The sequence below is a fragment of the Tachypleus tridentatus genome, chromosome 12 (assembly GCF_004210375.1).
Source record: "Tachypleus tridentatus isolate NWPU-2018 chromosome 12, ASM421037v1, whole genome shotgun sequence".
Taxonomy (NCBI): Eukaryota; Metazoa; Arthropoda; class Merostomata; order Xiphosura; family Limulidae; genus Tachypleus; species Tachypleus tridentatus.
In genome coordinates, this window is record NC_134836.1 from 120,242,322 (window position 1) to 120,255,043 (window position 12,722).

The 12,722-nt window shown below is 31.9% G+C and overlaps 1 protein-coding gene across 1 annotated transcript in view; it reads right to left on the minus strand.

The window, feature by feature from the left end:
* LOC143235747 (uncharacterized) overlaps positions 1 to 12,722 on the minus strand; it is a 159,571-nt gene that overhangs the window by 145,650 nt on the left and 1,199 nt on the right. The window contains 7 exon segments of the mRNA XM_076473951.1: positions 117 to 659; positions 1,587 to 1,754; positions 5,028 to 5,114; positions 5,364 to 5,471; positions 5,965 to 6,051; positions 6,934 to 6,990; positions 11,764 to 11,916. Of these exon segments, the coding sequence (XP_076330066.1) occupies positions 117 to 659; positions 1,587 to 1,754; positions 5,028 to 5,114; positions 5,364 to 5,471; positions 5,965 to 6,051; positions 6,934 to 6,990; positions 11,764 to 11,916 (1,203 nt within the window).

Here is a 12,722-nt window from a genome sequence, read left to right on the forward strand (position 1 = left end):
TCCATTGCCAACAACCAAATATTTAAATTAGTGTTTTCAGAGTGAAAATACAGAGTAAAATAATAAAATAGACATATAAAATATGTAACTATAAAATAATCACAGATTTCTCCCACCTTCATTTCAGACTCCTGTATTAATTCTTCAATTTCAGCTTGAGCTGCCTGCAGCTTTTTATCTTTTTTTAAGCTTTCTTCCTTCAAAGTGTCAATTTCTAATCGAGACCGATTCTGCGCATCATCTAAAAGTCCCTGAAGTTCTTGAACCTTGTGTTGATTGTCAACTAGACTTGCAGACAGCCGTGCCATGTGCTCATCATTTTCTGCGAGTTGCTTCTGAAGTTCTTCTACTTGTGAAGAGAGTTTATATTTCTCACATTGTTCCTCCTTTAAAAGGCACTGAATTTGCTGGTGTTTGTTTTCCCACAGACTCTGGTTAGTTTCAAAAGTTTCTTTCCAATTATTCAACTCTGTCTGGTGTTCTTCTTGTAAAATGTCCAGCTCCGAGGACATACTAGATACTCTTTGAGATAGATTGACAATGACACTGTCTTTGTGAACCTTTTCCTGTTGCAGAAATATGACTTGATTTTTAGTTTCCAACAGTTCCTGAGCTGAAATCCCTGTTTTACTTTTCTGTTTACCAACCACATCCGTGGCCTTAAAAAAAAAAAAAAAAGGATTTTTACACTGTCTTTTTAAACAGTCATACTTAACTATAACCATACAAATCACTATAATAAACAATACTGTAATCTATATGCAAATAAAAACACTTTTCTTCATAAATATGTTCTGTAGTTTTAGCTGTAGTTATAAAGAATAAATTTAATACCAAATAAACATACTGAAAAATTCATGTGCTAATTTCGATATCAGTGAGAAACAATGCCTTACAATTATGCCACTCACATCACACAATCTTGAACTAATAAATTTAGTTTAATAAAAGAAAAATCTACAAATGCTTGACCCAATTTGATATAACTGGCAAATCCAACTACAACAAAGAAGCAGAATTACTCCCAAAGTCCTGATTTATACTTGTCCAACTGAATTAATTGCTAGTAAGTTTTTTTAATTTTATTAAAACAAAGAACTTGCTATAAAAATGATTAAGTAAAGGTTACAGAATGTAATTCAAATCTTAAATTCACCAGTATACTCTATAAATACAATCATTATACTTAATTTTTTATAAATGTATTAATCATTTTTATGAACATTCTGAAACATTTACTAAATATTTTGTATAAATACATTCTTGTTACTCATATAATGTTCTCTAAAAACATTTACTTTAATACCAATGAACAGAAAAACATTTCTCAACAGTCTGAGACACTAAATGATAATGTACACACACACACACACACTACCACCATAGGAACAGTTTTTCACGTAGTGTTCCTTACATAGCAAAACACTTTAGAACTTCATAAGTACAGACAATCATGTTCAAACCAATCAGATACTTTATCTAAAACCATAATACAATGATTCTCCAACAAAGGACTTTCAATTTTACTTTAAGAATACACAAAACAGGATTTGTATTTCTTCAATTATTCTTTTTAAAGTTCTTGCCTGTTTCAACTGAAGCTTAAGTGTACTGATTTCCTGAGCCAAAGCCTCAGCTTGAGTGGATGCATCAGCCTGTATTGCATCTCTGTTTTCTAACGTTGTGACCAGTCGCTCAGATAGCTGTGAAATAATGTCATCCCTCTGAATAAGAGCATTCTGGAACTCTCTAATCTGTAAAAACAAGAATAATTTACATTTACACTATTTGTTACAGAAATAATAGAAAGCAAACCAAAAAAAAAAGCACAATGATACCAAAAGAATTTACCAAATGTTTATAATGTAATAAAGCAATAAAAACAATGGTTAATCCTTTTGCTTATGGCTTGCTATACACATTTCAAAACGTTAAGTACTTATAGCTTTTAATGCAGACTGTATATCCTCACAAAATTTGGCAGACTTTTAGTAAACATTACAAATTGTTTGTACATTAAAAATCAAATTTTTTAATTACATACATTTTTTTTACTGAGATTGATTTGTGAATATATTGAGTCGGTTTCATTACTAGTCTGAGTAAGAAGTGATTTTCATGTTATGATTAAAAAACTATTCCTCTTCCTAAAATCCTCAAATATCATTCGTGTAATCTCTAAAATCTCCTAAGTACATTTCAAACATATTATTTTTCAGTAAAACTTTATTTTTCACTTGTTATTTTCTCTACTCTAGATCCATAGTCAGTCAAATTGACCAACCTTGTAACCACAAAAAAAAAGTTGAAAAATATCTAGATTACCATTTTCTGATTTCTTACAATGACTTGAAATAGTAACATGACACTACATTTGTTTATCCTAAGTAACTTTAAACTCTTGGCCAGGCATGGCAAGGTGGTTAAGGCACTCAACTCGTAATCCAAGTGTCGCAAGTCTGAATCCCCATCGCACCAAACATGCTTCGCCCTTTCAGCCATGGGGGTGTTATAATTCAATGGGCAATCCCACTATTCGTTGGTAAAAGAATAGCCCAAGAATTGATAGTGGGTGGTAACGACTAGCTTTCCCTCTAGTCTAACACTGCTAAATTAGGGACAGCTGGTGCAGATAGCACTTGCATAGCTTTGTGCAAAATTCAAAACAAACCAAAGCAAACTTTAAACTCTTAACAGTATACATCTATTTATACTTATATTTTATTGTTTTATTGCTCTGTGATTGTTATTTCAACAACTAAGTACTACCATTCATGTCATTATAGGTTGTAAATCACTTGGAAAACATGGAGCTCATTTTAGGCTATTGAATTACATTACCCATGAAATATTCTATGTTTAAGCTACTCAAGTGTTTTCCTCGTGAAACATTTTTAGTAATGGAAGTAATGCACTAAATTTTTTATTTAATTAAATAATACACCAAAGAAGAAAAAATAATAACATGTGATAAAACAGACAAATTTTCAGTCTTTACTGCTATGCAACAAAACCATCACATGTTCATCCAAGATAATCATTATCTTTCCAACAGGAATGAAGCTTGCACTAACTGAGAAACTGACAACTCTCTGTTCAGAAACCAATGTAATATAATTTGTCATTTGATAAATGAAAACCTTGGCTTTTTATTCTTTGTACTATTAACAAATCCTGAAAGAGAATGTGACAGATGGAGCACATGGGTCTAATTTTCTATTCAATGGTTCTGTAACAAAACATAATTAAAGGTTATAAAATTTGCAGTTAGTCTGAGCAATTACAATTTTATAGTGACTAATTCATGTCAAATTTCATACTTATTACAAGGGGTAGTGAATAAAACAGAGAAGATTGAATGGTTAGAGAAAATGTGTCAATTTCTTACACTAGGGGAAATTCAAGATTTTTTAAACTATTTCCTTATAAAATTAAAGACTTAAACCCTATATAATATTAAAGTATGGATTATCAGCTATAACATTATGTTAATTAGTATAACATGCAAAAAAAATGGTGTAATTACAGTTTAAAAATAACTTACTAAGAAACCATGACATGCAATTAAACCCTCCAGTTGCAAAAGGGTTAAAGGAAAAACACTTTAAATATATGGGCAAACCACTACAGAGAGAATCAAGAATTACAGAAATTAGTCATGACAGCAAAATAATCAAATGAAAAATACTTCAAACAGTTCAAAAAGTATCTCTATAGTCCATTTATATATATCCAGAAAATGCAAGGACTTCTATAACAAATAATTTCAGAAAATATTATTTTGGCAATCTTCACTATTCACAGTTCAGTGCTTTCAGAAATCCAGAAGATAACTACCATATTTACTGGCATCAAAGACACTATTTTTTCCCCAAAATAAGTCTCAAAAATTTACCCTGTATCTTCCAGGCAGAAGGTTATGTTGCTCATAGGCCTAAACCTAATCCTACAGGAAGCATTTTGATACTAGATAGTAAGCCAAGCACCTCATACAACCCAGAATGAAATGTACAAGTTACTTTGTATTAAATAACAAATAAATAAACAAGAACAAGTCACCGTACAAATTGTGCTGTAATACCAACATCTCTTTTTAACTCCTCAGGCTTGGAATAACATTATTACTGATAACAATACAGATATTCTAGAGGTAATATAAGGTACACACTTTCAAAGGTAGATATGATAAGCACACAATAAATGAGACATGGGCCAGGAATTATATACCGTAAGTCACTAAACAATCCAGGAAACATCTTGGTAAGGTAGGAGTTATATACAGTAAGACACTAAACAATCCGGGAAACATCTTGGTAAGGTTGGTGGAAGTGTTGTGACCTTATTCCTATGGTTTTTTTTCAAAATTTATCTAATTAAAATGGGGGTGCATATTTGATGCCGGGAAATATGGTAATTTTATAACTACCACCAGCATCCATGTACTGCCTGTCAAAAGCCTGAATGCTCCACCAGCCTCATGCAGAATGCTGTTGCTCCAAACAACAATCAACACCCAACCAGAACTATCACTATCCTAGATGTAGGAACCATCTGTGTTATTATGACAGAAGACTATTCACTGTGGGATTTAAGTAGGTGCTGACATGCTTTCTGTTCTTCACCCTCCACCCAATTCTCTGCATTTTCTCTAGGCTGCTTTCCCCAGTGGAACCAGATGACCAATTATTTTAATAATAGCTGTATGATACCTATCCACAGTGATTGTCTCCAGCAGTACCTTTTAGGCAATCCCCTGCTTGTTTGGTGTCTTTGGGGTCATTACTGAGCAGAAGTATTACATTTTAAAAGGACAGTGGCTTGATGTCAGAATGTATGGTCTTTAAACTGCAACAACCTATAAAACAATTTTTCTTTTAAGCACTGTTGCTGTGCAATGCTGAGGTGATTTTTAACAAATACCGGGGTCTTTACAGGAGTGGCTGAAATACATCTCGTAACTAGTTTTGACCTTTAAAAATATTGCCTAAAGAGATCACTATTGAGGAAAGGTTATACGTTACACTAACCTTTATCCTGTATTCTTCAATGACTGCTTTGTAACTAGATTCTTCAATGTTTTCTTCAACTGCAGATTCTGTTAAATTATCTATGTGCTAAAGACAAAAACACAATATATATCAAGTTTTGTTCTGTCGATAGCCGTTATAATGTCAAAACATTATGGAAACATACCTTAAAAAGTACATTTCCCAACAAAATTATCTGAAAAAAAATTAAAATGATTCTTGCTCTACAAATATAAAAAAAAAATTCTAATTTCCAGAAACAAACATTTTTTAAATTTAGAATGCTAATAATTTAATCAAATATGATGCCGGGAAATATGGTAATTTTATAACTACCACCAGCATCCATGTACTGCCTGTCAAAAGCCTGAATGCTCCACCAGCCTCATGCAGAATGCTGTTGCTCCAAACAACAATCAACACCCAACCAGAACTATCACTATCCTAGATGTAGGAACCATCTGTGTTATTATGACAGAAGACTATTCACTGTGGGATTTAAGTAGGTGCTGACATGCTTTCTGTTCTTCACCCTCCACCCAATTCTCTGCATTTTCTCTAGGCTGCTTTCCCCAGTGGAACCAGATGACCAATTATTTTAATAATAGCTGTATGATACCTATCCACAGTGATTGTCTCCAGCAGTACCTTTTAGGCAATCCCCTGCTTGTTTGGTGTCTTTGGGGTCATTACTGAGCAGAAGTATTACATTTTAAAAGGACAGTGGCTTGATGTCAGAATGTATGGTCTTTAAACTGCAACAACCTATAAAACAATTTTTCTTTTAAGCACTGTTGCTGTGCAATGCTGAGGTGATTTTTAACAAATACCGGGGTCTTTACAGGAGTGGCTGAAATACATCTCGTAACTAGTTTTGACCTTTAAAAATATTGCCTAAAGAGATCACTATTGAGGAAAGGTTATACGTTACACTAACCTTTATCCTGTATTCTTCAATGACTGCTTTGTAACTAGATTCTTCAATGTTTTCTTCAACTGCAGATTCTGTTAAATTATCTATGTGCTAAAGACAAAAACACAATATATATCAAGTTTTGTTCTGTCGATAGCCGTTATAATGTCAAAACATTATGGAAACATACCTTAAAAAGTACATTTCCCAACAAAATTATCTGAAAAAAAATTAAAATGATTCTTGCTCTACAAATATAAAAAAAAAATTCTAATTTCCAGAAACAAACATTTTTTAAATTTAGAATGCTAATAATTTAATGGTTATTCACTGATAACTATTCATGCAAAATGTTTACACCATGATCAAAACATATATCTTGTCAGATATTCTAAAGAATTTTATTTTTAAATATTTAGGTGACCTGATACAGAGATAAAACATTTAGATGCATAAAACTGGATATTTCATTAAAAAAAAAAAGGAACTTCACAGTAAACAATTTCATGTTTTCTCACACACATTTTTAAAACAATTATGAATAAAACAACTCAAACTGAAAGGAAGTTTACACAAGAGTTTGTGTTACAAAACCTTTTATTTACACTGAGATAATAATTCATATGTATACAATATACAACCTAAACAGTGATACTGCTTAAATTGTATACAAAATGATTAGTACAAAAATTTTTTTTCCAACAAAATAGGTAAACATACTAATCATAGAAGTTATAATTGATTGCAATATTGTATTCTAAAGATAGCTGATATGGTTATTAAAATTAATTAAAATAAAGTGCACAATAACATTTTAACCTTTTTAAATCATCTTCAAGTTAACAAAAGAAGCCTGAAAATGACCTAAAGTTTTAATATCCATACAAGCAGGTTTCTCATCATCATGACTGGAATATTTATACATCTATTTTTACCTCAGAAAACATATACTTGAAATCCTTATTTTGGCTGTTTCAATGTTACATTACTTACCCCAAGGGATTCTTGCATGTCCTGAACTGTTGTTTCACTTGATGTCTGATCAATTTGCTGCAAAATCAGGAAATGTTGGAGTCAAAAGAATTTCAAAAACAAATAAAGAGTGTTGAACATTGGATTTTCGTGATAAGTACAAAGTGTGAGAGAGAAAAGTCCTTATAATAAAACCTTTGTAAAAATAGAACAGTGGTCATTCAAACTTCAGTAATTTTCTTCACTTATCTGTTATCACGATAGTTAGCATATGACATAACAGACTCCAATGAGATAGCTTGAAGAGTATATAGGAATCACCAAAAGATTCCTAGAATGTGCTATGATGTAGGGCTCACTGATCTCTCACAAAGTGTGTCCTTGATATAATCATCACTGAGTTCTCATTTGGGTCCACACCATCATAACACATGTTACCATCTTGATAACCAAAACACCTGAAGACAGGTTACTGAAATACCAACTCACTGGACTCCCATCCACAGAATTTAGTGCTTCCATGGCTGTTGGAGTCCATAATCATCTTTCTTTTATTATTAAAACACAGCCTAAGTTATCTGTCAATGACTATCAAGTGTAATGAAGTTTACCAACTGATCAGCTTCCAGCTCTAAAAAGGCTCCTCCAAATATTTGTATGTTGCAAGAATAAAATAAAAAGTCAAGACTCAGATCCAAATTTGTTTGGATATCCCACATTTACAGTGAGTACAAATCCTTAGTAAAAAGTCAAGACTCTGATCCAGATTTGTTTGGATATCCCACATTTACAGTGAGCACAAATCCTTAGTAAAAAGTCAAGACTTGGATCCAGATTTGTTCAGATATCCCACATTTACAGTAAGTTCAAATCCTTAGTAAAAAGTCAAGACTCAGATCCACATTTATTTGGATATCCCACATTTACAGTAAGTTCAAATCCTTAGTAAAAAGTCAAGACTCGGATCCACATTTGTTTGGATATCCCACATTTACAGTAAGTTCAAATCCTTAGTAAAAAGTCAAGACTCGGATCCACATTTGTTTGGATATCCCACATTTACAGTGAATACAAATCCTTAGTAAAAAGTCAAGACTCAGATCCACATTTGTTTGGATATCCCACATTTACAGTGAATACAAATCCTTAGTAAAAAGTCAAGACTCAGATCCACATTTGTTTGGATATCCCACATTTACAGTGAGTACAAATCCTTAGTAAAAAGTCAAGACTCGGATCCAGATTTGTTTGGATATCCAACATTTACAGTAAGTTCAAAGCCTTAGTGTTGTATCCAAGTATATAACCTGCTTTAATGGAAAAACATCCTGGAAGTCCATAAAGAAATGCACAGATGCCATCATGAGACTCAAGTTGCAACATGCAACCCTAAACAATGTATAAAATGTTATACTTTTACAACTTTTCAACATCTAGTTAACACGAATTTTACAATGACATGTTAAACACCTACATGACGACTTCTTGAAAATACCTTACTACAAATATATGAAAATGTAAAACTAGCAGCTATTACAGTTATAACACACTAACTTTCAGTTCTTATGATCAAAGAATCATTCCACTCAGGTGACATACAAAGACAACAAATAATTAAAACTGAAATGAAATACAAACAAATTAAATACATTATAAGACAAATCAGGAATAACAAAATTACAATACAAGACACAAAAATAAACAAACAAAATCAGAATTTAACTACCAATCAAACTTACAATGTATGTAGTACAAACAAAATGTAAGCAAATTAGAAGCTAGAAAGAAAAATCTTACATGAAAAGATTAAGCAAATAATAAAACAAAATGAAACTGCAAGTATATTCCAAATACAAAATAACCATAGCACATAAGAAGCAAGTGAGCATTAAACTGAAGACACAACCATGTTGAGATACTCCAGTGGATCCTTCCACTGATAAAGATTTATTAAAATGTTTTGTCTTTGTTAACAATTGTTTGTTACATCTCTTTTGAAATGAACATTGGTTCATCATTATTCACTGTAATCTTAATGAGAATATTACTTTATTAACATTTTATAGAGTAAAATTTAAACAATGTACCACTCCACTGAATGTTACTAGTGTAATCGACAATTATTTCCAACAAATTGGGCTGAAGTCTTCTAGTAATGATTTAAAACTCCAAGTCAACCTCAGCTAGGTCCTCACACTTTTATTAGCAAACGTCCTCCGACTATAGACATTTTTCACAAGCAAGCAAAAGAACCCCTTCCCAGTAATGGGAAAAGTTTAAGTTACTCTATCAATTTAAATTATTTCGTGGACTTTAACCTGTTCAGTGCCGTAGACAAGATAACTCATCCAAGTCAATCGGTAACACAGTGCCACGGATGAGTTAATTCGTTCTAAATAATACCTAACTTCAACACTAGATGTTAGCGCCATACATGCATTTGACCTACTTACAAATTGTTTCACTTTCGATCCAAAATGGCGTCCACGAAAAAAAGTCACAAAATGAAGAAGCATTAGAGTTGTATTGTAGCAGCTGAAATACTTGGCAGTCAGCAGGTTAAATAACTTAATTTGTGACTGAGAGACAAAACTCTGATCTACTTGTACCACCCACTACAGAAAGTAGTGGTGTCATGCTGAGCCACTCAATAATAACATAAGGTAAATCTACTTTACTATTCTAGAAGTTATGTCACATTTTGAAATGTAAATGGTAGTATGATTAATTAATAATTTATTATGGAACATTCTGTTTGATCACCAACATTATTCATACCTGTTCTCACACAATGTCAAATGTGAATGTTGAGCTGCATGCACAGTTTTCAAAACACAGAGAAGGAAGAGACTGCTGTAAGTGAGCAACAGACACCATGGTTTACAATGTATACAAAATTCATTGTGAATGTACTCACTCCTGTAACACCAGGATGTTTGTTTGTTTTTCAACCACAAGCGGATGTGAAATCCGACAAAACTTTTTATAAAGCAGCATAATCTGAGACAAACTCCCGACAGTGTAATCCCGTAATTGTACGCAGATACAGCTATCTCACAGAACATGTTTCACTGTCTTAGAAACAAACCAACAACTGTACAAAAGTGACAAAAGTTTCTAACCTAGAAGGTTTAGTAACCTGTTTGTTCAAAATTTTAACTTTCACAAGATTACGTAATCTGAATACATTAAGTTGTAATTGACATCAAAATAAATACAGAACTGTGTGTGTTTAATCCACAGCATTACAAGTTAGAACCCAAATTTTATGCAATAAAACTATCTTGTTTAAATAAAACTAAAACATTCAGTAATATGTTCAAATCTTTAGGAACTGTTCAACCTTACCCTGCCTAATGCATTTGTAAGTCAAAATTACTAAACATGCAACACAGACACTGTTTACTTTCACTTCAAATGAATAACCAACTGCTACTTCACTTTAAAAGAACTGGCACACATGCTCTACGACTATCTCAGTTGCCTCAACTACTAAATATTCCTTTAATAACTCCAGCAAAGCAAAGGATCCACCATTTTTTCACCTGATATTATGTAGATTCTAAAGTAACTGTGTCAATGGAAATATCATACTCATGGATATTACAAAGAGTATTTATTGATTATTCTTCACTTGCATTAAAAACATACAAAATTCACAATTGTTAATCCTTATGGCTTTATTAAATATACCAATATTTCAACCCATATTCTTTATTAGCCACAAAAGTTGTATTTTTGTCCAGACATCACCTTTCTGCATATAACTAAATACACAGAAACTGGTTTAAATATTTCTCCTGATATTTCAATTACATGTATGGACAGAGGAAAATATTTGGAATACATACATTTATTTATTTGTCACATACACATGCACATCATAAGAAGAGTTGTAAAAAAAACACAAATGATGCACACTGTTACAGAAGTTCCAAGTTTATTTCCATAAACAAAACTCCACTATGAAATCTTACATATCATATTAGATTTCACAATCCACTACTCAGGTTCCAATTTTCAAAGCCCACTTTTTCTCTATTGTCTTTTGAGTAATGCTGGACTATGTTTGAGGTCTGTACTCCTGTACCACTTTGTGAGTGGAGAACTCATTTTATAAACAAATAGCAACAAGTTAAAATATAAAACAAAAAGCCATGATTAACTATAAAAAACCTCAATATTTGTAAAAGTTTGTTAACATTACAAGAAAACCGTTTACATGTACTTCTTCCCTTTGCCTATGTTTTCTGGTAACATCTATTATTCAGTTCTTAAATAACACTATGTTTAACACGTACACAAAATCACTATTGTACCAGCTTCCATTCTTGGCCAATTGTCTTAAAGACTATTGAAGTCAGAAACATGGAAAAGTTTTGATAAGCTTCTTGGAAAAAAAAACACGTAATGAAGAGAGAAAATAATTAATTAGCAAAACTTAACAAATTAACCAATCACAATGGGAAAACTTCCTAAATTCTGTCTCTAGGATATACTAAAAATAATAATAGCATATAATTAATTTTTGTTACTCTTAGATGTTTTACAGAAGCTTACACTTAAGCTGCAAAGATTTCCAATATGAGATACAACAATATATACAGAGTCAAAATGTTGAGGTTTATTACGGCACATTTATTTTGCTTTTACACCAAATGACAAGTATATTCCTCTGTATGGGGAAGTTGAATGTTATCTCCTTTAAGTCTTTAAAGATCTCAAATGCACACTTAAAAAAGTAAAATTACAAGAGTTGTCTTCCAAGACTACTATCACAATAATTAATATACTATGCATGTTTCACCTAACATGTATTGAGTGTTCTAACCAACAAAACAAGAAACCTACTTGCACTTCCTCGGTACTTTGAAATGATTCATCAGTTTCAGTAGCAGTATGATCCGACATATGTTCACCTTCATTAACCTCTTCCAAGGAACACTGGTCAGTTTTTTTCTTTTTCTTTGACCTACTGTTTTTCTTCTTTAATAACTCAGCCAGCTATAAATACATAAACATTTTACACACAAGCTTAAGGAAGTGAGTTAAAAACATTCCTCACACCTTCATAAAACAATGTTATTTCAAAAGTATCATGTTAAATTTTATGACTGTAACAAATGTATCTTGATTACATCATATTTGGTTTAGTTGTTAAAAAATAAGCTGTACAATGAGTTATCTATGCTGTACCCAACATGGTTTTTAGTGTTGCATCTTCAGGCATATTCACATTAAAAATTTTCTTGAGAGCTTCGAATGCAGTTATTCCAGTAGTTGAAATGTAGGCCTGAGCTAGATGTCAGATAAACTAGTATTTTACAGATATATATGAATAATGTTAAATTTTCAATAAATTTTTTTCTCAATTATGGTTTTGCAAATTTCAACACAACTTGTCCAACTGATAATTTATCCTTATTAACACCTAAAAATCTTACACAACCACCCACCAAAATGTGTTAAACATGCTAGTCAGTAGACTAGATATAGGGATGGCAAAGGTTCTCAGTACAAATATCCACACTAAAACACAAATAATGACAAACAGCTTTACTTCAAAAGATGATCGTAAGTCATACGTTTCTCTACCCAATAAGGCAACAAACCATCACTAAGACATAAAAGTGACCAAGCCACCAAACTGTTCATCTTTCTTCTTGTTTCAGTCTAAATAACTCTACAAATACTTTATCACTAATGTCAATTTAAAACTAAATCCACTCTGCGTTTATGGACAGTGCACGATGTTATTGTTTAATTGTAATAACTAGCAGTAATTTTAAAAAAATAATACTACTGCAAAT